The 26,309-nt window shown below is 40.2% G+C and overlaps 1 protein-coding gene across 2 annotated transcripts in view; it reads right to left on the bottom strand.

The window, feature by feature from the left end:
* gfra1a (gdnf family receptor alpha 1a) overlaps nt 1-26,309 on the bottom strand; it is a 103,757-nt gene that overhangs the window by 6,900 nt on the left and 70,548 nt on the right. For both annotated transcript variants that reach the window (XM_019366925.2, XM_019366926.2), the window contains 5 exons: nt 19,725-19,903; nt 18,631-18,803; nt 15,525-15,634; nt 14,686-14,820; nt 5,269-5,450 (listed from right to left, as the gene is read on the bottom strand). In XM_019366925.2, coding sequence (XP_019222470.1) covers nt 5,269-5,450; nt 14,686-14,820; nt 15,525-15,634; nt 18,631-18,803; nt 19,725-19,903 — 779 coding nt within the window. The remainder of the gene's footprint in view (nt 1-5,268; nt 5,451-14,685; nt 14,821-15,524; nt 15,635-18,630; nt 18,804-19,724; nt 19,904-26,309) is intronic.

Below are 26,309 nucleotides of genomic sequence, written 5' to 3'. Positions count from 1 at the left end.
TTGTTGTGCATTTGGTGAATTAAGCAGCTGATTATGAGTTTGCTACCTGTTTGTGCAGCAGTTTTTGGCCTAAGAAAAGAAACTTTATTTTCCTCTTTTCTTCTAATGACCTGCACACTGAATATATGTATTGAGGATGGATGCTGTAAGTGAAGCGCCTGTGTGTATACAGGAAGTAGGTGTGACAGCATAATAAATGGCTCCTGTATACAGTATAGTGAATTCAGGCCAAAAATAGGGATGCACAGAATGTAGCAGGCATAGTATTATAGAAAGTGAGAACGTGTATTTTGTTATTATACCCATGCTTCAGCGCTAAACTGAAAAAAAAAGGTTGGGTGGAATGATGTCTATAAATCATGGTGTATTTGCAGGCCTCTGCACAGCGACCTAAACAGCACAACAAGCTGAGAATTTAAAGCATTGTCAAGGAAAAAATAACAACACAATGACTAAGCACAACTTGCATCAGGTTGTGTTTCCTGATTAGGGCCCATCTGTGTTTACCGCCATTGTGCTAAATGTTTCCCCATCTCATCACTGAAAGAGACGATAAAGTTTTACAGCTTGTTGCTGAAGTTTCGAATCCCGAGGGCACTGAGTGTTTCGCAGCAAAAAAATCTTAATCATGTGAATGTGAATCTTAGATCACAGATAGATGTAGGCTTCCATCTGCCACTTTATTGCTTCTATGATTGCAACATCTTCATGATGACTAACAAATTCAGCAATTTAGATGCGGATATTTGTAATATTTGCATTGTTGCAACTGTGAATATTAGTCATTCATGTCCTTATAAGATTTTCTGGTGGTGTTAAAAGTGTAATGTAATAATAATTGTGATTTAAAACTAACAAACATAGCAATTGAAACACATTTCTTGCCTTAGCTTCCTCTTGGACTATTGAGCCATTTAGAGTTTTCGTCTTCTTTTACAAAGACATCAAGGCTGTTAACAAATATCTGCATGGGTGGAGGTCAGCAAATTCAAATACACATTGCTGTTCTTTGTTTTGTTTTTCTGATTTACTTCCCTGTTTGGAAAAGTCACATTAGCATGTAGAACATTTCCATATTTGTCCAGGGTACTTCCTGTCTGCTTTGGAGTCAACTATATTTATAACAACAAAAAAGAAAAAAGAGAAATCAGGCTGACAAAGCCCTGCGGTTTTTAAATGTGTGCTGATCTGCACACATTTATGTATGTGTGTTTCTCTGAACATGTGTGTAAATTTGAGCCCTTTTGTGTGAGGAAAGAGGAAACGCGGCAATTCTAGTATCTTAATTTCCTGTAAAAACTAAAGAGGATGAAAGCGTCTTCACATTACCGCCAAAACAAAGACACACAGTGGGGAAATTAAACAGAGAGGAAAGTACCCTCTCGAGCGCAAGAAACGAAGACAAGAAAAAGGAAGCTCGGTCTCTTCTAATTCAGCTTGCAGCTTGAGAAAAACACTTTTCTGCCACATGTTTGAACATTTTATAAAGCAGCCAAGTTCGATTTATAGACACTGATAATTTGAAAGGTCTCAGGCTGGTTATTCTCCAGCTCCTAAAAATAAAGATCTCACTGGGAGGTGAGGAGCTTTCAGCTTTTAACACCTTCAACATTTTTTCTCTCCTCTTTAATTTTTTTTCGTCTTTCAAGCCGGGGTAAATGTACTTCAGCTCTGCCAGATTCTCACTGGCTGAAAGTGGAAAGGTTTTGAGTCAGTGGTTAATGGTGATTGTTCTGCATGTTTGTGTGTGTGTGCACGCGTGTGTGCGCGCGCGCGTGTGCGTGTGTGTGTACAGGAGAGAGATCAGTGAGGAGAGTGGAGTGAGTTTTCTTGACAGGCCTGTCCCCCGAGTGTGTCATTTCAACAGCATAGTCCGCATTGATGCTTACACACACACATACATGTAACAGCACTCAAATATAACACACACACACACACACACACACACACACACACACACACACACGGACACAACAACTCTCTCATTAACTTGTATTTGACGTGGTATCAGAGCAGCGCCAACAGCACACACGCATCAGTACACTACCAAAGCTCATTATCAGTGCAGACTGGGTGTTTGTGTGAGTGCGCTTGCCTTTGTGTGGATTCGTGTGAACAGGCTTGAGTGTTTAATTGCATCTATCTAGAATATCTGTCTGTTAACTTAACTTGCAGGGCTTCATGGCTGCTTATGCTGTCTGTGCCTACGTGCATACAGTACAACTTTCCTCACCAACATACATATTATATGTTGCAGTTATCACTTTCGCATAGATTAAAAGCTATGCTATTCTCACACTGAGTAATTAATGTGGAGAACGGCCCAGCATAGCCAGCTACATTGCTACTAAGACACTTTGAAATGTTGGCGTGGCGCTCGGTAACATCACCTCAGAACCACATTACTGGTTGATTCTTCTCTACATCACTGAGGCACTGAAGAAACCTGAAACCAGCAACTACTGATTTGTCCTGCAGCGACAAGTGTCGTTCAGTGTCAGTTTTAGCTCTTACCGGACTTTTTCACCTTCTAACCTCTGATATACATACAGCAGACCTTTGTAGGACTTCGAGCACAATGGTATGTTAGCCAGGTTTACAAAGTCATCATTTGTCATTCTGGTACATCACTGTAATCCCACATCAGATCACCCAGCTAGTACATTTGCAATTGGCCGATTTTATAAATGACATGCTATTTGTGCATCTGCAAGCCACTTTGCAACTTGCTCAACTTCCTTTATGCAGTTAGTCATAGTTTGACTAAATGTTTGTCTGTAGTTTCATAAAAATCAAAAACATTAAAAATAGAAAATATACACAGAACTAAAGTAAAACTAGCTAAAAAAAAAAAAAAAAAAAAAAAAAAAAAAAAAGGTAAATTTTCATAATTATTACTTTTATTAATGAATTTTTAATGCCACAGTTGTTCTGCCTTCAGTCAGGTGCCCAGTTTTCCATGATTAATGCAGCTCTGGCTTCAGTGTTGTGCTAATTAATATTTTAAATATTTAAATAAAAACAAGTTTGGTGGGTTAATTAAATTCTAAATTGGCTGAAGATGTTAATAAGTAATGAATGTTTGTCAGTCTTGCTTTATCAGCCATGTGATAGACTGGCGACGTGTCCAGGACGTACCCTGCCCTGACCCTATAACGCTGAACAGACCCCGTGTCCCCCGTGACTCTGAACTGCATAACTGGTTGATTAAATGGATTAGTAACAAATAAATAACAGATTTTGTTTCTAAAAAGAAATAGGTGATTTGAAACGACAAAGCCACATAGATCTTATGATAACACTCTTTATTTTGTAGCTTTTATCTGGCTGGTTTGTTGTGGGTTTAAAACCCTCAGCTTCACTACTGCGGTGCGCTCTTACTGCTCCCATCAAACAGGTTTTTAGAAAAAGCAGCAGTAAAAGCTGCAATAAACTCAGCACCGAACTGCAACCAAAGTGCTGACTTTAATCGCTAAAGACCCAGTCATTTCCTTCAGAAGATGGAGGATCTCAAAGGAGATAAAATTTGTCAGGTGGCCAGAAACATGTCTCCCATTGAATCGTAATGTTGTGTGTGTCTGCTGAATGTGGAAATAAACAGAGTCTAAAAAACAGTGTTAATAATTTGTCTAGCACTTGTTCAGTTTCTCTCAAACAGCAAAAAAGAAAAAAATCAATTTATGAAAGGCTGGGTTTTTAAAAACGGAGCCAATTTAGTTAAGTGCAGTTTATCCTCTTTAAAATTTGCTGACTGGGGAATTTTAGAGGTAACACAAAGACGAAACAAAAACTATTCAGAAACAGCTGAAACAGGCACATCATGTACAAATATAAGATAAAGATAAAACTTGGTGTTTACAGTTAAGATTTCTATTCACAAAAAGAAACGATTAAGGTGAAAGTGCCTGTAAACAATAACTTTAACAGTTGCATGCTGCTGCATTGGGCTGTGGTATCATTATATGTGAAATGGCCCTCTGAGGCTCTGTCATCTCTCTGCTGGTAATCACAGTGTTATCCTCATTTCCTCTCTGACCCAGGAAGAACCCGTCACCAGTGTTCAGGACTGATCCCTCCATTTAGTCAGCCAGATAACTGTTGTTGCTGTAGTGCAGAAGTAGCTGCTCCAAAGGACAGACTGACAGTTTCAGAGCCTTACAGGGCACATTAGGGAATATGTGGATAAATGCATATACACACATGAGTGTGTCAGTTAATGAAGGGGCACGCCTACAAATCTACATAGGGGGTAAACACAAATATCCCTGTCCATTTAATACAATATATTCTCTGATTTGATCTTCACCAAACCTAAGAGGAAAATCTCCCTCCATATCTCCATCAGCTACTTTTTAGCACCGACCTGGCAATCTGAGAATTAAAACAATCTTAATGTTGAGTAAAACTGCAGATGTTAGCAGGTATTCTCAGTCTATTTGGCAGTAAGGACAATACCCCACATTTATCTGTACTACAGTACTCATGGATCTAAGGGGGTGGTCTTCACACTATAGGCGGGGTTAGCACAATGAGGAGAATACTATGAACCAAAGTTATATAAGAGTGATTTATATTCTAAAAAAACTGAGAGAGAGAAAGAAAGAGAGAAATGACATTTACCAAAGAAATGCAGAGTTGCAGATTATCAGGTCAGATAAAAATGAAGGAAACTTTGATACCTTTAGAAAAAAATAATTTTTTACAAAGTAAAACTATCTTGCACCTGTGCTACATTGACTAGAATCCAGTAAAATAAATTTGGGGCATGCTGAAGGAGGGTTTCAGTCTTGATATATATAACCTCAAATGTGAGACTCATATGTATGGTGTCATATTTTCACTGTGTCTAACTGAGAAATAACACCGGGAAAAAGGAAAAAAGTCTGAGAATCGTTTTCTTACCCACTTTAGCAATCATTTTTTTCCTTTTTATAGCGCTATTTAATTTTCTTTGCGATAGCCTCCATCAAATCCCCCTGAAAACTCCATGCCGGCTTGTTTTGTGGTATTTTGCCATTTTTGAGGGGCAGCATTGGAGGCAAAAGATGATGACAGGTTAACCTGCAGAATGACAGCCTTCCCTGCTTTATTCAAAGCCACTGGATAAACCCAGACTTTTTTTTTTTTTTTTTTTTTTTTTTTTTTTTAAATAGTATTGCTCCTGCAGTGCTGATCTTTGAAAACTAGACGCAATAAAAATTGTTGGAGATTGACTGGATATGTGGAACATGGGACATCTGGTCAAGCTAACCTGTGCGTGTGACCCACCTGTAGGCTGCCGCAGAAGTGATAGATTGCAGGGTCTGTGTTAATGTGGTTGTCAATGGTGTTGGGGTTGCGTTCACGGTTTCTTTGGTAGGGGGTGGTGATGGAGGTGGTGGTCTGGACAGGGGACATGGGCTGCCACACCCCGACATCAGTCCCGTTCCCGAAGGCCTGGATGGCGTTACCTACAAAGGGAAGAGAAGAAATGATTATAGGTTTCCTGTCCAGAAATCCAAATCCAGGCAGGTAAGTTAAGTTATTTCATGACTCAAATGCACGATAGTACCCGTGTTAAAAATAAAACTGTATTTTGCACCAGCCCAAACCACAATTATAGGAGAGTTAGTGGGTACTTAAGTTTTGTTATCACTTCCCTCCATTATAAATTCACCACACCGTCAAAAACCTGAGTGCTGATGTGGCTATTTACCATTAGAGTCCATTAGCAACCCTATTAATAGCCTTCTATGGCTTTGATGTAAAACACACACACATGCATATACACACACATCAGAGGGAAGCTGAGCTTTACAGAACTGCTGTTTGAACGTAATGATATTCTTCCCTCCAACAGTGAATTATGACCCTGAAAACTGTGGTAAAGGAAGGAAGAGCTGATCTGCATAACTGCTCTTTAACCCCACTCAGATATTCATACTTACATGTGCAAAGACACGTGATTATGTCCGTATGATGAACAGCATGCAGTATTTTCATATTGCATGTTCAGGTTTGTTGGTTCCCACAATTTTCTTTGATAAATTCAACGTCAAAAATTAAAAACGCAGTTGTGAGACAAATTTATATAAATATTAGTGTAAATTATGACTATAATTTGTGTTTAAAATTGATTGCATACATAGAGCATCAATGCGGAAATGCAGTGTTGCTGTTAGAGGGAAGCTAAAAGAAAGTGCTGCAATTAAAACACATTTTATTTTAAACTTATTAGCATAATAACCTATCAGTCTTGTCTTTATTTAGCTCTTACTGAGATATATCTATGGGTCTTAAAAAAGATCCATCAGCATTCATTAATGATAAAAGATCTCTATTTGAGAGTAAAAGCAGATTCATGGTTGCAGATTTATGTACCTTAAGGTTTACCTATACATGTCAATAACCTGCACCTGCAATAACTTGCAATGCATTAAATACATTAAAAAAGTCAATGTTTATATGACGTTAAAAACTTTTCATAAAGTCCCTAAATACATCCAGTTGGACTTGATAAGTTCATTTGTCAGATGATGTAATGTAATGCACAGTAATGTTGTTACTGTAAACATAAAAATTATCAAAAATGAGTATACTGACATTTAGTTGCTGAGCTACAGATGGTGTAGCAGGAGTTTGAGGAGAAATAAGCATACATACATAAAGACATATTTTTTGTATTATAATAAGAAAGCTCATACTGACTAATACATATATGCCTGGTGATTTGCCTTGTATCTGAATATAATGCTGACACCAGTCTATGTCGTTGCTTCTGGAGAAAATAAAGCCTTTGAAGAGGCTTAATTTTCTCCAGTAGGTCAGGAAACATGCACTCCATTAAAGAGAATATGGAGACACCTCCATAACCTGTTTAAAGGAGGATCTAAAAACCAAGTGAACCTGTCTCAGCCTGGAGACCTGCAAATTTGCTGACTCAATTCCAGGCCTTTGTAGAGTGGTGTCCTTTAGCCCGGTTGTTTCTTTGCAGGACCAAAGGAGTACCAGCAGCCACGGTAGCAAAATTAATTTGTGAAAACTGAAGAATGGCTGATATCGGATCTGAGAGAAACTATCCTCGCAGTCTTTTCTGAACACAGCAGGACAGTGTCCCCCAATTCCTGCTGACCCAAATCTACTTGTTTTCTTGTGCAAGAGGAAAGAGGGGGTCCTCGGTGTGTGCCTGGCATCTCCGAAGGTGATAATATTCTCAAAATTTTAACCTCTGGCTACATGCATTAAAAAAGTCTGGATTTTAAGGATACTTTAGGGAATTTTATGCAATCAGATTTTGTTCTGAACTGTTTGAATAGTCCCTGTAAAGAAAATGGTGAAAGTTAAATGATTAAGATTTAAACAGAGTTTCCTTGAAGCCACTGAACAAATCATGATCTTCCGCTCCTCTGGTCTTTCCTTTCCTTCCTCCTGAGAAACTGATTTCGAATTGAACTCCCCGTGACCTAGAAAGAACCTTTGAGTTAGTTCCAGTCTGCAGATTTAATAAATGTGACTAGTAATCTTGAACTAAGCAAACCCAGAGGCTTCTTCACTTGATCTGCCTTGCCAAAGCGACCTCTGGTAAGAGGACAATCAGACTTTCTGAAAGATCTCTGACACAGACAAACAGAATAATGTTTTCATTAATGTAGATTCTACTGACCTTTATTGTGAAGGTCGTTGTTGTGATTTGGCACAACATTAAAAAAAAACAAAACTACTTTTTAGTTTAGTTTAGTTTTATCAGTGTAGTAATCACGTATAATGGCAGAAAAAAAGGCTACGATTGTGTTTTATTTATTATTAGCTATAACAATAGATATGCCTTTTCTGTGTGTACCTTTCATTTTGGCAGTGACAATGCAAAATATTATTCCCTCAACATATTTGTTTAACATTTCACAAGAGATGCGGTAGCTGAAGAAATTGGCTGGCATTAATTTTTGGAGATGCAATATTCAGCACAAAACAAGTAATTTTTGTCAATATCCTGCAGCCCTGATGTGTGCGGCTCTGCTCAAGCATGTGAATATTTAATTTTTCGCCGATGTGTGTGTAAGTGATTGCGTAGCTGGTAGCTTTGTGTCGAGACAGCAGAAGGCTGATGGGGATATTGGAGGTGTTGATGGGCTCTTTTGTGTCTCTGTCTGTCTCCTCACCTAAGGCCTAATTACAAAACACACTGGCAGCACAGTGAGCGTGCGTGAAAAACGGGTTACATGTCAAATTAAGGCACAGGACATCAGACCTGCATGTGTGCTCACATCACTCCTTATTTTTAGATATACAGTGTTTTGGAACCTGTTTTTTTCCTGGCTCCTCTCTGACATTTCCACTGATTTGAATTAGTCTTTGACTAATTATTCAGCATGCTATTATAGAAATAAATAAAAACTTTGTTCAGAGATTTAAAAAAGGATTATTGTTATTTCCTTAGTTTCTGTTGCACAAGTTCACACACAAATATCTGTAAATATATCTACAGTTACAACAGTGGATGCTCATATTAAACATGACCAAAGTTTTAAATATTGAGGTCAGCATGTGTATGAGCCAAATGCTAAGGATTCAAGTTTGGTTTTTTCTTTCGTGGCACTTTAAAATCACACTAAGAGCAGATATCCATAATATAGTCATTTTAAAATTAGTGCGAAAGTAGCACTAAAACAGCTTCTTTCAGTCAGTAGATCAACTGAGTGGCTGCACAAGGAAAGGGAACCAAGAATGATTATGATGTGTGCATCATGCAAAGTCACTCTCGTGAGTTGGCAATGGGGATAATAGTTCCCATTCTCAAAATTAGACAACAACCAAAACTGAAAAACAAATTACAAGCTAATCTTCTCTAAAACATAAATGCAAATACAGCTATGTGTTACGCAAATTCATATTTTTGCAAAATACCATATTTTAAGTATCGGAGCTGTTTGCTTACCAGCATTTGCAAAATAGCAATTAATCAATATTTGATCTAATTATCTTGAATGAAAAATTAAACCTTTTTGTACCTCTAAGAAATAGTTTCATTGTGAGTGAAAATGTCATCAACACACTAACCAACATGAACATATTATTCACCAAGGTGACACTGGGCAAGTTCACACTTGTAGCTCTGACATTCACACACTACCACACACTTTTTATGGTTTCACTTCACTTCTTACAGATTAAACTTCAAGAAGAGAAAGTATTATGTTAAGGGCAAAGCATCAATCCTTGAGCATATTTGCATAATAAACCTAAAGACACTGAGCCTTTGGCTTTCCTCAACACATCTGATACAGAGCAAATGGAAGTTCTGCTACTATTTACTCAGGATACATAAAAATGACTCGGTGGCATATCAAACAAAATATATTCAGTGCATTAGTTGTTCTCCTTTCACATACCGTTGACTGTATGAGATTTATGTGGCCAGTGTGATGTCACCCACTGGTTTTGGACTCCATACTCTAGTTTCAACAACAGCTTTTTAGAAACACCCATGCTGTTTTTCTGGAGACAAAACTGGTCGCAGTGAGAAAGTGGAGCGTTAAATTATCAGCTACAGCTAGAAGGCAGGGTTGGTAAGATATATTTGCTAATTGTATGGGGACAATGCATAGACACACAGGTCTGCTAAATAGTGCGTCAAGTAACAAACTAAACAGGTTAATCAAAAAGAAATTCACAGACTTTTTGAGTGGGCTACACCACACTGAAAGCCATATTATACCTCATATAACTTCATTAATAAAACCTATAAAACGACTAAAACCACAAACACAAGACGTCCAGTTCAGTGACTCAAACAGGCAGAACTGATGACTAGTAAACAGCAAACAGCCACGTGCATGACTCCAGTATTCAAATGAATGCACTAAGTAGCAAATCCCTTTCAAAAAACAATCCTTAGCTTAATAATCAGAAAGCACACCTTTCTAAAACACTAGGACAAACAATGATTTAACCTTCACCAATGCAAACGGCAAGGTGCACTAGAACAAATATGATCTCATCTTCCCACTGCAGCAGATACTGGTGTTAGTAGTATGAGTTTGCCTCATGCAGATGTCTACATTACCACTTTATCTCACTTTACATGTACACGGATTGTTGTAATACTAGAATTATGTTGGACAGCGTGACCTTTGCATATGCAGGAAATGGGGAGGAAATGGGGAGGTATTGCACTGGAAAAGCTTTGAATATATTAAAGTTGCAGTGTCTCCTTGAGAATATTAAAGCAGCGGATCCAAACCTGGGGGTGGGTCACACAATAACCGAGAAGGTGTATAAAAAAATTACAGGATAGGAATGCAGAAGAAGGTGTGTGCTATAATCAACCTCGATATTCTGAAAGCTCACACAACAAATCATACACATTTAAGGAACTCAGAAGCTTAGAAAGTTACAAACCAATGTAATGCTCAAATGTGTGCGCTTGACATGGCCATTGGAAAACAATTTGAGCCATCCAGACCAATAAATTCTCTTTTCATGAATTAAAAAAAGACAAAGTCCTCTTTTCTGTCTTTTTGTCTAGTCTTTGTCCTTCCTCAAGTTCCTCTCTAGCCATGACCCTGTAGCTGGTGTGTGTCAAGATCGTCAGAGTTGTCAGTTCCACTTACTGCTGAGCAAGCCTAATGAGAGCAGAAGGAGGAGGGCATGAAAGGAGGGAGATGGAGACAAAGAGTTGGGATGAGCAAACAGAAGTGGGATGAAGCATGAGCTGGAGAACAAGGGGAAAAGAAAGAGTTGTAATGGGAAAAAGAAGGGAGCAGTGAAGAAATAGGGAGAACTGAGACTAATAATGAAGAGTCAGAGGAGGCGTATTCCATCACTTTGAACTACGTTCAACTTCCCCAGTGAATAAAAGCAAATAGTAGATATAGAGGGTGTCTTTTAACCCACGTTAACCCCCTTTGATCTTGGAACTCTCCCAATGACACTTGAACACACAAAATCATGCCAGCACGCAGAAGCAAAGACTTACAATACGTTTCATGTCTCCCACGTGCACTAACTGGGTGCAGACTCACACACACGCCGACTGCAGCAGCCCTTATTATCTAGAGCAGAGGAACCTTGTTAACCCTGACTGGTAAAAAGACAACAGAGCAGAGAAAACAAGAAGAGGGAGGGGAAAAAGATAATAGAAGAGGAGAAGACAAATGAGTGCGTGAAAGAGAGAAGAGTTGGTGAAAATGAGGCTGCGTCTTGTTGGTGTTTTCTCATCTGCCAACTGTCATTCTGACAGAGGAAAATCAAACCACCCACTCTGCTCATGTAGAGCCGAACAACCGGCACCAACTCATTCCCCTCATTGTGACTACAGCTCATTGTCTTCAATGCACACCACTTTCTAGAGCACACACCCACGCATGAACACCCTGCCCAATTGACTGCTTGCCACACGTGTCTCGTGGTTGATTGCTTCATCAGTCGAATACTGAATTTTTAATTAAGGTGACTGTACATCTTGACAGCTGCAAATAGATAGTGGTCAATCTGTGCTATGCTGCACAAAACTAATTCATCATTCAGACCAACTTTTACCCAGTGAAGAGTTAAAGCTGCTTGTACAACAGCAACACAAACAAGATTTCAAAGAAGCTGCAAGTAGTGTTAACTCATTCAAATTGCCTCTCGAGGCTTTTTCAGGGAAAAAACAAAACAAAACACACTGTACATTACACTGTACATCAGGATCAAGCTGGTGAATACAGAGGGACCTTCAGCAGCTGATAAGACAGATATTCTCACTGGGATTTGGCAGAGATTAGAAAAAGAACTGAAGTACAGTAAATATTGTATTAATTTCTATCCTGTGACCAAAAACACAACTAATGGCGGCGTATGAGATGTGATTGTAAAGTTACGCAATTCCCCCCAGGAAACATAACTTTCAAATCCTGGTGCACTGCTGGACCACGTCAACATTGGCTGCTATTTGTAAATGCTACTGACATAGTCCTGACAAATGTACTTGTATCTGGATTTAATGAATCTCCAGGTTTCTTTCTAAATGGTAAATGGTAAATGGCCTGTATTTATATAGCGCCTTTTTGGTCCCTAAGGACCCCAAAGCGCTTTACATACCCAGTCATTCACCCATTCACACACTGGTGATGGCAAGCTACATTGTAGCCACAGCCACCCTGGGGCGCACTGACAGAGGCGAGGCTGCCGGACACTGGCGCCACCGGGCCCTCTGACCACCACCAGTAGGCAACGGGTGAAGTGTCTTGCCCAAGGACACAACAACTGAGACTGTCCGAGCCGGGGCTCGAACCGGTAACCTTCCGATTACAAGGCGAACTCCCAACTCTTGAGCCACGATCGCCCCTAAGGAACCCCACTTTTACGGTGAGGCTCGTCACCTGTGATGAGAGCTGGGTTACCAGCTACAACTCAGTGTGAGTACCATGCTTAGCATTTATAGGGCACCTAAAGGGTTCAGAGTAAAGCTGACATGACAATCATCTGATGGACTGGCTACTTGTCAGGATGTACTCAGCCTCTTGCCCTGTTAGAGTTGGGATAGGTTCTTAACCCCTACTAACTCTGAACTAGATAAGCAATGCAGAGACCGCATTACAACAACCAAGTTTTATTTTGATATATTTAATTTTTTTTCAATCACATAAATAATAATTTGCTATTAAAGTTGCAATTTGAATTGATTTTTGTTTTCCGACATAATTTAAACCAAAATGCCAATTAAAAGTGGCTTAAAGTAAAATTCCAGAGCGCGAGAAGAGCTGGAATCTTTAATAGGAGATTTGTTCTGGGTATTTTATCAGCACTTAACCCATGTCATACCAGCTACCACACATCAGAAGCTACATTTAACATACTTTATAACTAAAGCAGGAGATGGCAGCCACACTTTCTCGTCAAAGTCTTTGCTGATTAAATGAAAACATTTTTCAATTTTAAGTTCACCTGATTGTTTTCACCTGTTTTCTGCTCTCTCCTGGTTCTTGTTGAGTTATTAGTCCACTGTGTGTCTGTGTATGTTCCCGCATTCCTCTTTCCTGAGTCAGCTGTTACGCTTCCCCTTATGATGCTGCCCTGCCTTGCTCTCCCTCTCTCTTGAAATACGGTGACACCACGAGGATAAACATTTGTTTAAGACTGCATTTTGAAGTCTCTGTTAGTTTTTTGGAATAACATTTAAATGAGAGGGTTGCATGCCAAGTTCCCAAGTAAAGCTATTAAGGTTATTGCATTATACCTATAACAGGAACCTCAAGCACACATATCTGGCAATTAGTGCTAAACAGCAAACCACTGAAATATTAAAATTTCACTCACAAAAACTGAAGCATAAAAGTGACAACAGCATCTAAAACGCTCTAAAAGGAACCACAGAATGGTCGAGTGGTTCGGGTCAGTGAACGGCTCAGCAAAGAGGAAGCCTAGCAGAGAGCTGCCAGCTACACCTGCCTGGATCAAGACACCTGTAATCCAAAACCAACCACTATCAAAACTAAAGTGTCTAGAAGGATGGGTTTTAAAAACATCTACACACCATGAGCCCCAAACCATATTTCATAACCAGCTGTAAATATGCTTTTTAATATTGCTAAGTTGGGTATTTAAACATGGGAATGTGTGGAAATGTACTCACTTTTAGAGCCAACCTCAAGTGGCTGCTACAGAAACTGCAGTCTACAGTTCCACACTGGCTTCATTTTTCAGCTGCTTGGTGAGCACATACGCTCATCCAGCATGGGTGTCCTTGAGGGAGATAGTCTTCCAGCTGTGACCCTGTCTCCTGACCTCCATAGAGGAATCAATTAGGAATCACATTACACTTAAACTGTGTTGGGGAGGACAGCAGCACCTGACTGCCACTGAGTGTAGTATCAAAACAGAAGGAGCAGAACCAGTTTAGATTACAAGGAAACTCAAAGTGAGTCTGGCTTACATCTGCACCGACCCATAGGAATGCTGTGCAACTCTTCAGTCTGGTTAGAAATAGGTGTGTTTACACTGAATGTATGTATGTGGAACAAAGAGAGAGACAGAAAGAGTGTGTGTGTGTGTACCATGTTTATACATCTTTGTGGGGACGAAAAATTGGAATGTTACTATACTTGTGGGGACCAACAGCCCTTATGGGACAAAATGCCTGTCTCCACGAGTCTGAAGACATTTTTAAGACTCAAAAAGTGGTTTTAGTGTTAAGGTTACAATCAGGCTATGGTTAGGTGTTCATTTTTGATGCTTTGGGGTTAGGCTAAGCAGCTAGGGAAAGCATTATGTCAATTACATGTCCCCACTAAGATATGAAAACATGACTGTGTGTGTGTGTGTGCGCGTGTGTGCGGATGTGTGACTTCAAGTAGGTTTGTTAATTAAAGTCATTGCGTAAGAGGGTTTAGATGGAAAAGCCTCTTTCTGTCAAAGATCTGGAGCAGGAGTTCTGCTACACATTGAGACACTCTGGTGCAATATGACTGGCTTTTTTCTGTTATACTGCTGGATAACAATGCAAGCATGGCAATGGGATATATTTGGTAAGAAGGAGATACTGGAAAGAAAGGAAGGGACAAAAGTGCACAACAAGAATATGACCAGCAGAGCAGAGTGGATGAAAACAGACAGACAGACACAGTGCAGAACTCAGAAGAGCTGCTAAGACTAAGCCACAGTCAAAAAATAAAATTGAACAGATAACAGCTGGTCAGAGTGGAGCGGCACAAGAGGAAAACTTACGTAGGCAGGTGTTCTCCGTGAAAAACTCGGTGAATTTGTCACACTCATCCTTATTGTTGCCGCTGTTGCTGCAGTCGCAGTAGGGAGAGACACTGATTTTGGGTGAGCGCAGGTAGTTGGGAGTCATGACAGTACCTGGAGAAAGAGGATAGAATGATTCACTGATTCTTTTCAGTAACAAATGTGATCCATAAACAAGGCTTTATTGTAAACTGTCCAACCCTGAGTGAGCTGCTAACTACCAAATTTAAAAAAAAAAGAAAAAGATTCAAAAAGATTTAAAGCCTTCAAAATGTCAGGCATGATCATCGTACTGTGTTGATGATAAATGTTTAGCAGTGATGATTTTTATTTTCTACGAGAGAAACGCAGTCTGGTGGAGTTTCTCCAGGAAGCAGAATGCAGAGAAGGTGGAGTGAAGAATAGGCTCTCTCTCTGCGAGGGAAAGTAAATAGCTTCAGTCAGTGATTTCTCACTCCCCCAATGGATTGTTCCCTTGTGCTGGCTGCAGTCCAGAACAGGCCATTTTGTTTTGCAGTAGGCAGAATGAATTGGCGCTGTGTGGACAGTGTGTGTATGCGTGGTCAGGTTTGGCGACTTGAGAGGACCAAATCTCGAGTGTTGCAGTAACTGTTGTCGGGAAGAAATCAAGAGTGGGATTGGTCCACGTTGTGAGTGAGATGGCTACAAAGATACAGCTTGGTTCTTCATGTCAAAGCTGTGTTGCATTTTTAACAATGTCTTGAGCAAATTCTCGTAGATCTTAGCTTGGTCATGATAAACAGAAACTGCAGTTAATGCCGAGTCAAACCTGACCGGTCACAATCGAGCAAACTCACCAATCAGACCCGAGTAGGCGAGGAGGCAGTCTGCATAGTTCTCCTTCAGGCAGCCCGACAGCGAGCGGGGCTCGGGTTGGCAGTTGACAAAGAAGTCAGCGAGTCGTGACCTAAAACACACACAGATCAAAAACTATTTTGTGATTATAGCTCCAGCAGATAAGTTCAGACAGCCAATGTGACTGTAAATGAGCAGCAAAAGGCCCGGTTGAAATTAGTGTCCACTGGAAGTCATTTGTCTCAATTCAATTAGCCTTCTTAATGGCTGACTTCAGTGCGGTAAGATGACCCTTTATGCTGCGGCTGGTTTATATCCTGGAATGAATGAAGCTACGGACCATTCTCCGCCCAGTCTGTTCTGTTTCATTTACCTCCTTCAAAAATGTTTGTTTACACTTTTGCTACAGGTGCAGTGGTTTGTGAAATTGAAATGGTGTTTGTAGTCCCAAGGAATTCACCATTTGAAGTGAAATTACGTGTGATATAGTGGCTCTTTGACACAAAGCTACAACCTTCAGACTCAAACATCTTTAACCATCTTGGTGTGTTGGTGCAGTTTTGGCTATAAATCCTCTCGCTACTGTTAAAACTTCAAACTAAGCTGAGATATTTCCCAACACGGTCAGAACAGGTCAGAAAATCAAAAGTTATTTGCAGAAAACAGCAGATGTTACTGGACAGATTTTCACAGATTTTTGTACATTTTTTAAAAATAAGTATGACACATTTTTTACAAATGCTTGTATTTTTTAAAATACTGTTAAGTGGTTTTAAATGTCAGTAAAAAGCTTTGCATAGCTTGTGTTCCTGCACTGTTGCTGAGTAAAAGCAACAACAATAGCCAAAACTCAAAGGTGGTACGCTGAATGTGCAATAATTGGTCTCCACCAACTACTCGTGTTTAATTTGTGTGCGTGTTTGTTAGGACTTGTTTAATACCTGTAGTGACTTTGAAGGAATTTAAAAGCTGGGCACCAAAGATCGTCTCTAATTCAGTATTTGATCAAATGTGAAATATATTCAGTTTTGTTCTGTTTGATTTACTAGGAACAAAAAGGTCATTGAAGAATATTACAATGCCCAAGATCTTTGTAATATAAACTGTCATCATTTAATTATTTTATCTAGTATTCAAATTCTTCAGCCGTGATCACTGTCACTTTGATATTTGACCACGAAAATCTAATCAGTTCATTCTTGAGCTTGACCAAGTTCATGCCAAACAGGAGATGTTAGGTTTACGAGGACTTGATGGACAGCCTGGGTTGTAGCCATCAAATTCAAAATGAGCGTGTTTACTATTTCTCATTTTCAGCATTTAAGATGTTCTTTATACTAGTTTCAGGCATCCAGATACGGTTCAAATGATTTGCAAAGCAGTGTATCCTTTTTCCTCCCTCTCTCTTTTGTTCCTGTCTCAGTTTTTTTTTGGACATGGGGTTGTATCTGCACTTGCAGTGTGATCTGTCTTATCACACCAATCTGGTGCAGAGCTGAGCAGTGCCTGGCGAGAGTTGTCAACAGCAGCCAGCATACTACACCTGACATATGGTGAGGGAACTTGTGGAAATGCATGGCTTTAATCTGTCTGTGCTAACTGACAAATGGACCGGGAGGAAGCCGTGCTGCAGTGAGACCTGTTGTTCAAGCCCTGAGCATATGTGTGATGGATTGAGCGTATGGAGGATTGAAACTGCCAAAATCCAAAATGAAGAAAAAAAGATAAATGACTGAATATATAAATATGTTACAACAACATAAAAATAAATGCAGACATTCATTGCGTTTCATTTTTGATTTACGTTTATCAATATTAATAAAATGAAAAGTCAAAGAATTTTTAAAAAAATGTATTTATATATGTGTCTTTTTCCTGTGCATCCACCATACTAATGTCCTAAAACCCACCAAATTCAATATCTTTCTATATTTCTCTAATCATTTTGTAAAAAAAAAAAAATGACCTAATGCAAAAACAAATGCAGAAAAATTACATTGAATTTCTTGGTATATTAAAGTAAATTCTGGCATCTTAGGTACTTCATAGGAGAGTTCCATTGGGAGAAAGATGGAAGGAAGAAGAGAAACTTGCAGTATAAATTTACTGCTGCCATGCTGCCTGCTGTTAAGCAGAGACAGAGGGTGAGGCGAGAGGGAGGGAGACCCGAGGCCACAGTCCAAATGGAGCTCATTTATGATGCCTAATGCCTCCATTTAATCCCAGAGACCCACAAGACTGCTGGCTCAAGCCTCCGGAGACTGCATAACCACATATACGCAACACTAGTGAGGGCAGTGTCAGATGTCCATCACTGAATTACTCTTTTCTGACTCTTAATGCAGGAACCCTACAGTGTACGTGGGTGTGAGTCTGAGACTTGAGGCATAAAGGCAGACAATTTATTACTGCTGGTGCTACACTGACTACTACACAATGTAAAGAGGTGTCTATGGGGCATGTTAATGCACAAATGTGTGTCACAAAGTGGGGACTTGCCTCAGATTTGCAGACAGAAAGCTTGTCCGCACACTGTAAAGAATTCGATTTTAGGCTCTGTGAGTTAAGATTAGAGTAAAGCCGAGGTCAAAGCATATTTGCCGCAAGCCAGTTTTGGTGAAATTTCCCTCTAAGTGAGGACAGAGTTTTTTTATTTAGTTATATTGTTGGAAGTTTTGTTTCATTTCTCTACATAAGGAACGACAGTATGTCAGTGCACTGTGTACAGGCAGCTGGCTTGTTCTTGTGGCCCATCAAAGAGCCAAAACACAAAAGCTCCTCTGATACTGAGCTTTTTTCAGGCTTGCACATATATAGTGTGTCCTCACCAAACCGAAGGGTAACCTTTAAAAGAGCCATGGTTAGCCTATGGTTTTGACTGGTAGGCGCGGGATGCTACCACATGATGAAAACTAGTTACAAAAGTTGATCACAAATCACTTTTCCTGCATCCTACATCGTCAATCTACATCTAATGCCAGCTTTAAAAAAAAAAACACAGTTAATATCCAGAGCACAGAGCATTTATCTCAGAAATAAACCATGGCATCCAAGTTACAGTATATCTGGTACTTATTGACCATATTGACATAAAAAGGGGTTCCTCACTTGCAGATGTAGTTGGTCTTGCAGGATGCCTGCAGCTCCAGACAGTTGGGTTTCTGTTTCTCTTCATATGAGCAGACAGGAACGATGGTTTGACGTCTCCTTTCAGAGCATGCCGTTTGGTCGCTGAGCGGGCATGAGCAGAATAGCATGCCGTAACTGTGCTTGGGAGGAACCTGTGTGGCAAAAGAAACCACGACATTAAGGATAGAAATTAATTCCTTTATTAAGACCCTCATTATTACTCATATTTTGGCATTATTCTGGGCTACATGTTGTACTGTCTGTGCCTTTAGACACATTTTCTGGATTTCTTTCTTGATGTGGTCTGAATTAGCTGTTTTCTATTCTTTTTGATGGATTGTTGGGGGGGGGGGGGGGGGTTTACTGCTCCTTCTAACTTTATTCAGTATTTATCAGTACAAACTCACCTTGCTGCAGCTCATTTGCAGCAAGATGGTTTAACATTGCTTCAATAAAGCATCAATCAAATCTGACGTTCACGTTGAAAGAAAATGTAGATGTAACAAATGACAATTGGACCACAATAGGAGAATGTAATGATACTTTAATCTCCAACACAAAGAAAAGCCTAACGCTCAAGGCTCTTTACGCAAAGACATCTCTATTATGATAAAATAAAACAAAATTATACATCACACAAAGATTAACAATGTCACACTTTCTCTGTAACATTTCTATTTATTCATTTTGTTGCTTTGCAGAAGCAGTGCCAAGTAAAGTTATTCAAAAAGGGGCATCACAGAAGCTGGGTTGTAATTACAATGCTTCACATCATTTTTTACAATATGGAACAGACAGCAAAAACATCTTTTGTGTTTGATGACTGAATCAATGTCAAAGCTTGGCGCTGGAAAAGCATACCCTGAACAAAAAGACCCACATGATTATTTATTGTGAGTTTGACAACCCCTCAAACTTATGCACTTCAAAATCATTCTTTCGTTTGAAGCAGGTCCTTTGTGCTGGACATTCAGCTTTTATCAGATATCAGTCATTTGGAAAACCTCCAGTGTGTGTGTGTTCTTTTTCTTTCTGTTTTGTTTTTTGATAAGCTCGTATCAGAAGTGCCTTGCCTTGTCAAAGAACTGCCGCAGGGCCTTGTGGCACTTCCTCTTGTTGCAGACTTCAGCTGTGGAGACGCGGCTGGTACAGGGGCTGATGTAGGCCGAGCGGTACTTCTTACACGTGTCATTCAGGTTGCAGGCCTTAGCAGCATTGAGACAGTTGTTCTCTCTGGCCACTGCAGGTTCACCTAGTGACATAAAGGGGAGAGGAGGCATTGGGGAGAGGAGAGGATGAAAACAAGGGGAAAAAAGAAGAAAAGGTTATAATCACAGAGGTCATCAAGAATGTGATGCTAATGCAAAGCAACCCAGAGATCACTAGAAAAAGCAGAAAGCGCTATCACTGCATAACTTATTGTCACATTCTCGCTAAAGCTGACTGTGTGGGAGTGAGAAGAAGGACCCAGGTGCAGACACGGAAGGAGACGGAATTGAGTTTAAGCAAAAGGCGAGCCGCTTTTTAGGCTGAAAAAAACATGAATACAAAAGCAAAGCAAGGCGAACAAGGGGCGAGAACTAAAACTAAAACCTAAACTAGGAGAACTAAACTGAGATAACTATGACATTAGACATGAACACGATTCTGGCCAGGAACGTGCGAGAAACTATAATGAGGAAGAAACAAGAACATGAACACGACCTGAGCAGAATAGTGAAACACATGGAACTGACATGGCGTGGTGGGAGGAAACACAGACGACCTGACGAAGACTGAATGAAAACACAGACTAAATACACACAGGAGGTGATCAGGGGAAGTGGAAACACATGGGGAAACAGCTGACTGGAATAAACATAATGACACCATGGGGGAAGTAAAACTAAACACATGACACATGGAAACACCAGGCTTTTCAAAAGTAAAACAGGAAACATGGAGAGACGTTGACATGACAACACCAGCTAGACAATTGAGACACAAAACACATGGAGAGACAAACGCACAGGGATAAGTGAAAGTAAAACACTGAGGACAAGACAGACCACATAGAGGACAGGAAAGACTCATCACTAAGGAGACACAGAAGAACCTAAACTAGACTTAAAACTCAAGGCAAATACTAGAACTTAACATCCTTTCAATTGAACATAAGAAATCACAAATACAAAAATAAACTCAATATGCTGGGTCACAGACCCAGCCCCTGACACTTATTGTATAATGAACAAAGCATATGAATCCTCTGCATCAAAAACAATCACGACAATGCAATAAATTAAGTGAAATGTATGAGCTTGTGTAACACAACTTGTTTTCCTTAAGGCCGTCTGAGGTGGCTTGTTTTCGGCCAATGAGGTTGCATCCTATCTCAGCTCCACATAAAAACACTTTAATTGTGGACCAAGACAATTAGTCAACTGTTCCAAAATAACTGCATTTTCATCTGGTGTAACGGCTTACTCAGTCAAACACAGACACAAAAGCCTGACCTTTTTAATTTGCTCCAGCAACATTTTATGCCATTCAAAGTATATTAATGAGTGAGAATTCCTTACTTTGGGCAAATGGTGATCTAGCCTAGGTGCCAAATCTATGCTATGTGTATCTATGTGTGGACAAATTAACAGCGACCTCAGGCAGGCTAAAGGAGCTTGAACAAAGCTCGGTGCATAAAAGGGCATCAGCTGAGCCAACAGCACTGAGATCAGCTGGATTGTTGCATAGCTTCCCTCTCTGGGCTGTTGAGCTAATAAAGTTCAATTTGTTTGTGGAAAAACTGCATTAGGACATCATATCTTATTTCACCATTAACAATCAATATGTGTATTACACTAGAAATGCAGCATCTAATAAGCTCTACAGAGCACACAGATTACACCTACAGATCATTACAAAACACCATATCAGCTGCCCAGGTCTTTCAACAAGAGAAGTAACAAAAGACTCAGAGACAATGTAAGAAGCAGAGGGTCAGCAGTCTAATAATGTTTTCTCAAAAGAAGCAGATAACCTCAGCAACACATTTTCAACCTATATCTGTGTTTGTGTGCCTTAGCGTTTGCATTTCTGTCTTTGGAAGTGTATGTGTGCATATGCTTATGCTAATTGTACAGAAGACCCCATTTGGAGTTTCACTTTCTGTTTAGCCTGTAACAAACAGTTGCCTTCATCTCCATGGCCCTGCAGGCTAACAGGCATGCTTTTGTGTATGCATACAGTTGAGGTTCAGTACTTGTCACAGTCTCCAGTGCAGTGCATCGCCTGTCTGTCAGCCTGCACTAATTGCCAGGGTTGTCCTCGATCCACCATTAATTAACATTTTTATACACCCCCTCAAATTATTTTCTTGGGTTAAAAAAAAAAGGGAACAAAAACAGCATTTTTTTTCTTTATAACTGCTTCAATTAAAATGGGTGCAGCCCAGTGTGACACACATACCGATGCTGCAGTGGGGGGGGTAAGATCTCCGTTATCAAGTCGACAAACCCATCGGCTGATGAGTGCCGTGTTGTCCTGAGCAAACTGTGTTAATGAGATTCAACACATCAAGGCGAGGGTGGAGGAAAAAAGAAGGAAGAAGATAAAAGGGACCCAGAGACATGTGGGGATATGAGCTGATAGTCCAGCGAGGTATTAATTGGCGACATGGTGCTGTTTGCTTTACTACAGAGGAGGAGATCCTTAAGATGAATGCTTCCCAAAACCTCCAGCCGACTCAGAGGAAAGCTAGTGCTGACTCACTCATTGCCAGTTTTTACTATTACTTTGCTTTCATGCCTTCACCTTACTTTCACCTTTTTCTTCCAACATGGAAAAACAGCTAACATAAGGCAAGAGGTGGGGTACACCCTGGACAGGTTGCCAGTCTGTCACAGGGCTAACACAAAGAGACAGACAACCATTCACACTCACATTCACACCTATGGGTAATTTAGAATCACCAGTTAACCTAACTGCATGAAGGAAGCCGGAGTACCCAGAAAGAACCCACAAGGACACTGGGAGAACATGAAATCTCTAAACAGAAAGGCCAGGAATTATTTTTTTTTTAATCTTGCTTTTATTACAGAGTGTTTTATGATCTTATTCTTTCTGTTTTATCTGTATAAACTAAGAGCCATGTTTAAGACAAATTTCTACTCAGTTACTGGCTACTGACTTAACCCTGTCTCAAAGACGAAGTATGTTATAATGATAAGTCTGACCTAAGCCCCTTAAGATATTAGGACTTAACCGCAGGAACAGGGGACAAGACACAGTCACTTTCAGGTATTTCTTTTACACTCTGAATTGTTCTGTGACATTTATAGGGAAGATACGAGACAGCATGTCTAGTTGAGGCTGGATATTCATTCACTGTACTCCATTTCATTTATAGTCATTTTAAATATAGCATGAGAACAAAGACCTGAAAAATGAATCACTTCCAGTACTGTAAAAATTGCTTTTCTAACATTTAAATGCCATTGTTACGTCACATGTTTATTTTACATGATTGTTTGTGCTTTTAACTCCCCCGTATCAGCCCCACTTCTAGACAATCAAACACGTGAACACTTTTTTTCCTTTCACGTGCTCAGATCAACTGCCTGACTCCAAAGTGTCCAATCTGTAGTTGTCCCATGCACTGCTTTAAGAGGCTTGTTTTTTCCCTTGTTTATGTTCAACTCTATTAGTACAAACTGATGTAACTAGAAAAAAAAAAAGCTTCACAAAGCTTCATGTATCATTTTAGAAAGTCTAAGACTTTTGCAGTTTGGGAGGCTTGACCTAAACTAATGCAAAACTAGAATTAAATATAAAAAGAGCCTCTTGTTCTCTAATTAGATTCACAAGTTATGTTTTTTTTTTAAGTTTTCTCATCAAAATTGAGTTTTAATGTTAGGGACGCAATATTTTCTGAAGGGAAAAAAAAGCTTGTGTTGTAGGATTAGTACAAATCAAGACTTTTCAAGACCCTTTGAGGTTGAAGCCAGCTAGTATTTTCAACTATTATGCCTGCCTTAATAAAGGCTTTTAATATACTTTGGATCCTTACTCTGGCTGACAGCCTGAATCGTTTTTTAATTTTTCCTAGCATTTAGCTTCAAAAGTACTAGAATTATTCATGGACTAATATTCATGGACGATATATATACATGTATAGAGGTACAGCTGACTGAACCCTTTCCCTCTGAATTCCTTTTTCTTTTCATCAGATATATTACTTTTGCTTTGATATCTCTCATCTGAGCCTGCATCAGTTTAACAAACGCCATAACAGCACATGATTGACAGTCCCATGGACTCTTCTCCCTGACTAGATGAACACGCTACTCATTCCTCTGCCATCAGTTGTCTGATTTTCAGACCGTAAAAATATGGCACCTGTTCAGACAGCATCAAATTTCTGCCTAACTATTCCCTCAGATGAGTTTGTGAATACATCTGAGCCAAGAAATAGGTCATGCACTTGGAAAATCGGGCTTTGTTTTACATCTGTTAAACCTTGTTTAATTGTTTGTTGACAGGCACTTTCAAGTTGCAGCACAGTATGTCATCATCTAAACACTTCTTAGTGAAATCTGAACACACCTGATGTGCTCTGGATTTATGAGACTTAAATTTATCTGCTCCATAAGGAAAGTGAAAATTCTGACTAGTTCTAAGGTACTCTAGATATTTGGACTTTCAACAATTAGTCAGTGTTTGACTGGTTTCAAATGCATTTTGAAACATGAAAACCTTCTAACATACACAAGATTTTCCTGGCTCAAAGTGGGCCTTTGAGGGGTGAATGAGCAAATAAGGCAGTCTGCATGTAGTAATGGCAAAGTATCTGTGCTTACTTAACTGAAATCTGTGTAAACTAAAACAATTTAATTATTCCAGACAATACTAATATATTCAAAAGAGGGTTTTTTTTCATGTGCAATAATTTAGATGTATTGTCATCAACATCAGCTCTTCTCTGACAGCGTGGTGGGAGTTTCTGAAGTTGACAGAGTCTTCATTAATCCCATGCAAACGTACACCTATCTGGAACAACCCTGACATATTACAAAACAATAATATGATAAACTTTTCAGATTGGAGTAGTAAAGGAATCAAATACTTAGAACATATACTAGAAGGAACAGAATTTATTTCATTTGACAGACTAGTTACACAATATGGGATCAACAAGAAAAGATTTTTAGAATATCAACAAATTAAATCCATAATAAAAAAGAGATTTAAACCGGGTCAAGTTGAACTACAAACGCCACCAAGTGTGGTTCAATTTCTTACTCTTAAAACCCCCAAATTACTATCCAAAATATACAGAATGCTTTCTAAAACAGATGAATCAATATCACTTCCTATTGCAAAATGGGAAGCGGATTTATCAGTTAACTTTGACCAAAACTTCTGGTCTCAGATTTGCTTAAAAACCTTTCATCTAATTAGAAATCCCAGTCTTCAATTAATTCAATACAAAATACTACATAGAGTGCACTATACAGGCCATCGGATGTTCAAGATGGGCTTTACGTCTACCAACAACTGCTCACACTGCCAAACCAATTCACTGGACAATTATATCCACGCTCTTTGGTTCTGTCCACCAGTTCAGAAGTTTTGGCGTGAGATATGTGAAGACTTATCAAAGTGTCTGAAATGTAACATTCCAACTTCCCCTTTAGTATGTTTGTTGGGCAGCTTAGATAATGTCACTCCGGAAAAGAATATAGCCCATATGGTTTTCACTGCCCTATGCATAGCCAAGAAAACAGTCCTCATGAACTGGAAAAATAAAAATAATCTTAATTCTAACCAATATAGAAATTATCTATTAGATTACATTAGTCTTGATACAGCCTCTGCCACCACATCAGATCAATTGCTCTGGGCTCCTTTGATCAGCTCCATCACCTAGTGGGGGTGGGGGGTCTTAGTTTGGTCCCACCTTCACTGTTGTGATTGGTGTGGGGGTAGGGACGGGCTTAGGGCATCAGGGGGTTCCCCGGGAGCATCTTCCTTGGGGGGCTCAACCCGGGATAACGGTCATGGCCAATTAGGGGCTCTGTTGGCTCTTAGGTGACGGTTTCCTCGTGGCTGCGTGCAGCAGGGCTAGGGGAGGGTCTGTGCTGACGGACGTGGGTTACTGACCTGGTAGCCTGGCTGCCCCTGGGTGGGTCCGGGATGGGCGTGAGGTTCTGGGGGCGCTCCGTCTCTGGGCTGGGGCCCTGGCCAAGCCTCAGGGGCTTGGGTCCTGGTTGGTGTGTTGCCGGGGTTGTGGGCGGGTGGTGTATGGGGGCCCAGTCCTGGCGCAGGGTGCCGCCTGTGCATCGAACCACCTGGGGGGCTCTTCAACTGGTGGGGGAGGTTGTCAAATCCTGCAGGAGATTTCCTCTCTTCAGGAACTCTCTCTGCAGGAGGGGGAGATACAGGAGAGGTGGAGGAAGATCTCAGCCTGGGCGTCTATTGTCTTGTGTAGTCTGGAAGATGAGTGGATGATGGGGTGGGTGCAGTTTTCTCTGTGGTGGGGTCGGGTGGACTGTCCCGGGCTCTGTGGGGCTGGGCGGCGTTGCTGCACTGGGCCCCGGTCCGGATGGGCCTGGGCCCCCCTTTCCCTGGCGGGTTGCAGAGTATGGGGGTGCCTACTGGGGTCAGCGGGGGAGCTGGCCCCA

This window comes from Oreochromis niloticus, linkage group LG13 (assembly GCF_001858045.2).
Source record: "Oreochromis niloticus isolate F11D_XX linkage group LG13, O_niloticus_UMD_NMBU, whole genome shotgun sequence".
Taxonomy (NCBI): domain Eukaryota; kingdom Metazoa; phylum Chordata; class Actinopteri; order Cichliformes; family Cichlidae; genus Oreochromis; species Oreochromis niloticus.
Note: the sequence above shows the minus strand (reverse complement) of the source record. Positions and strands in the feature narration are given on the sequence as shown.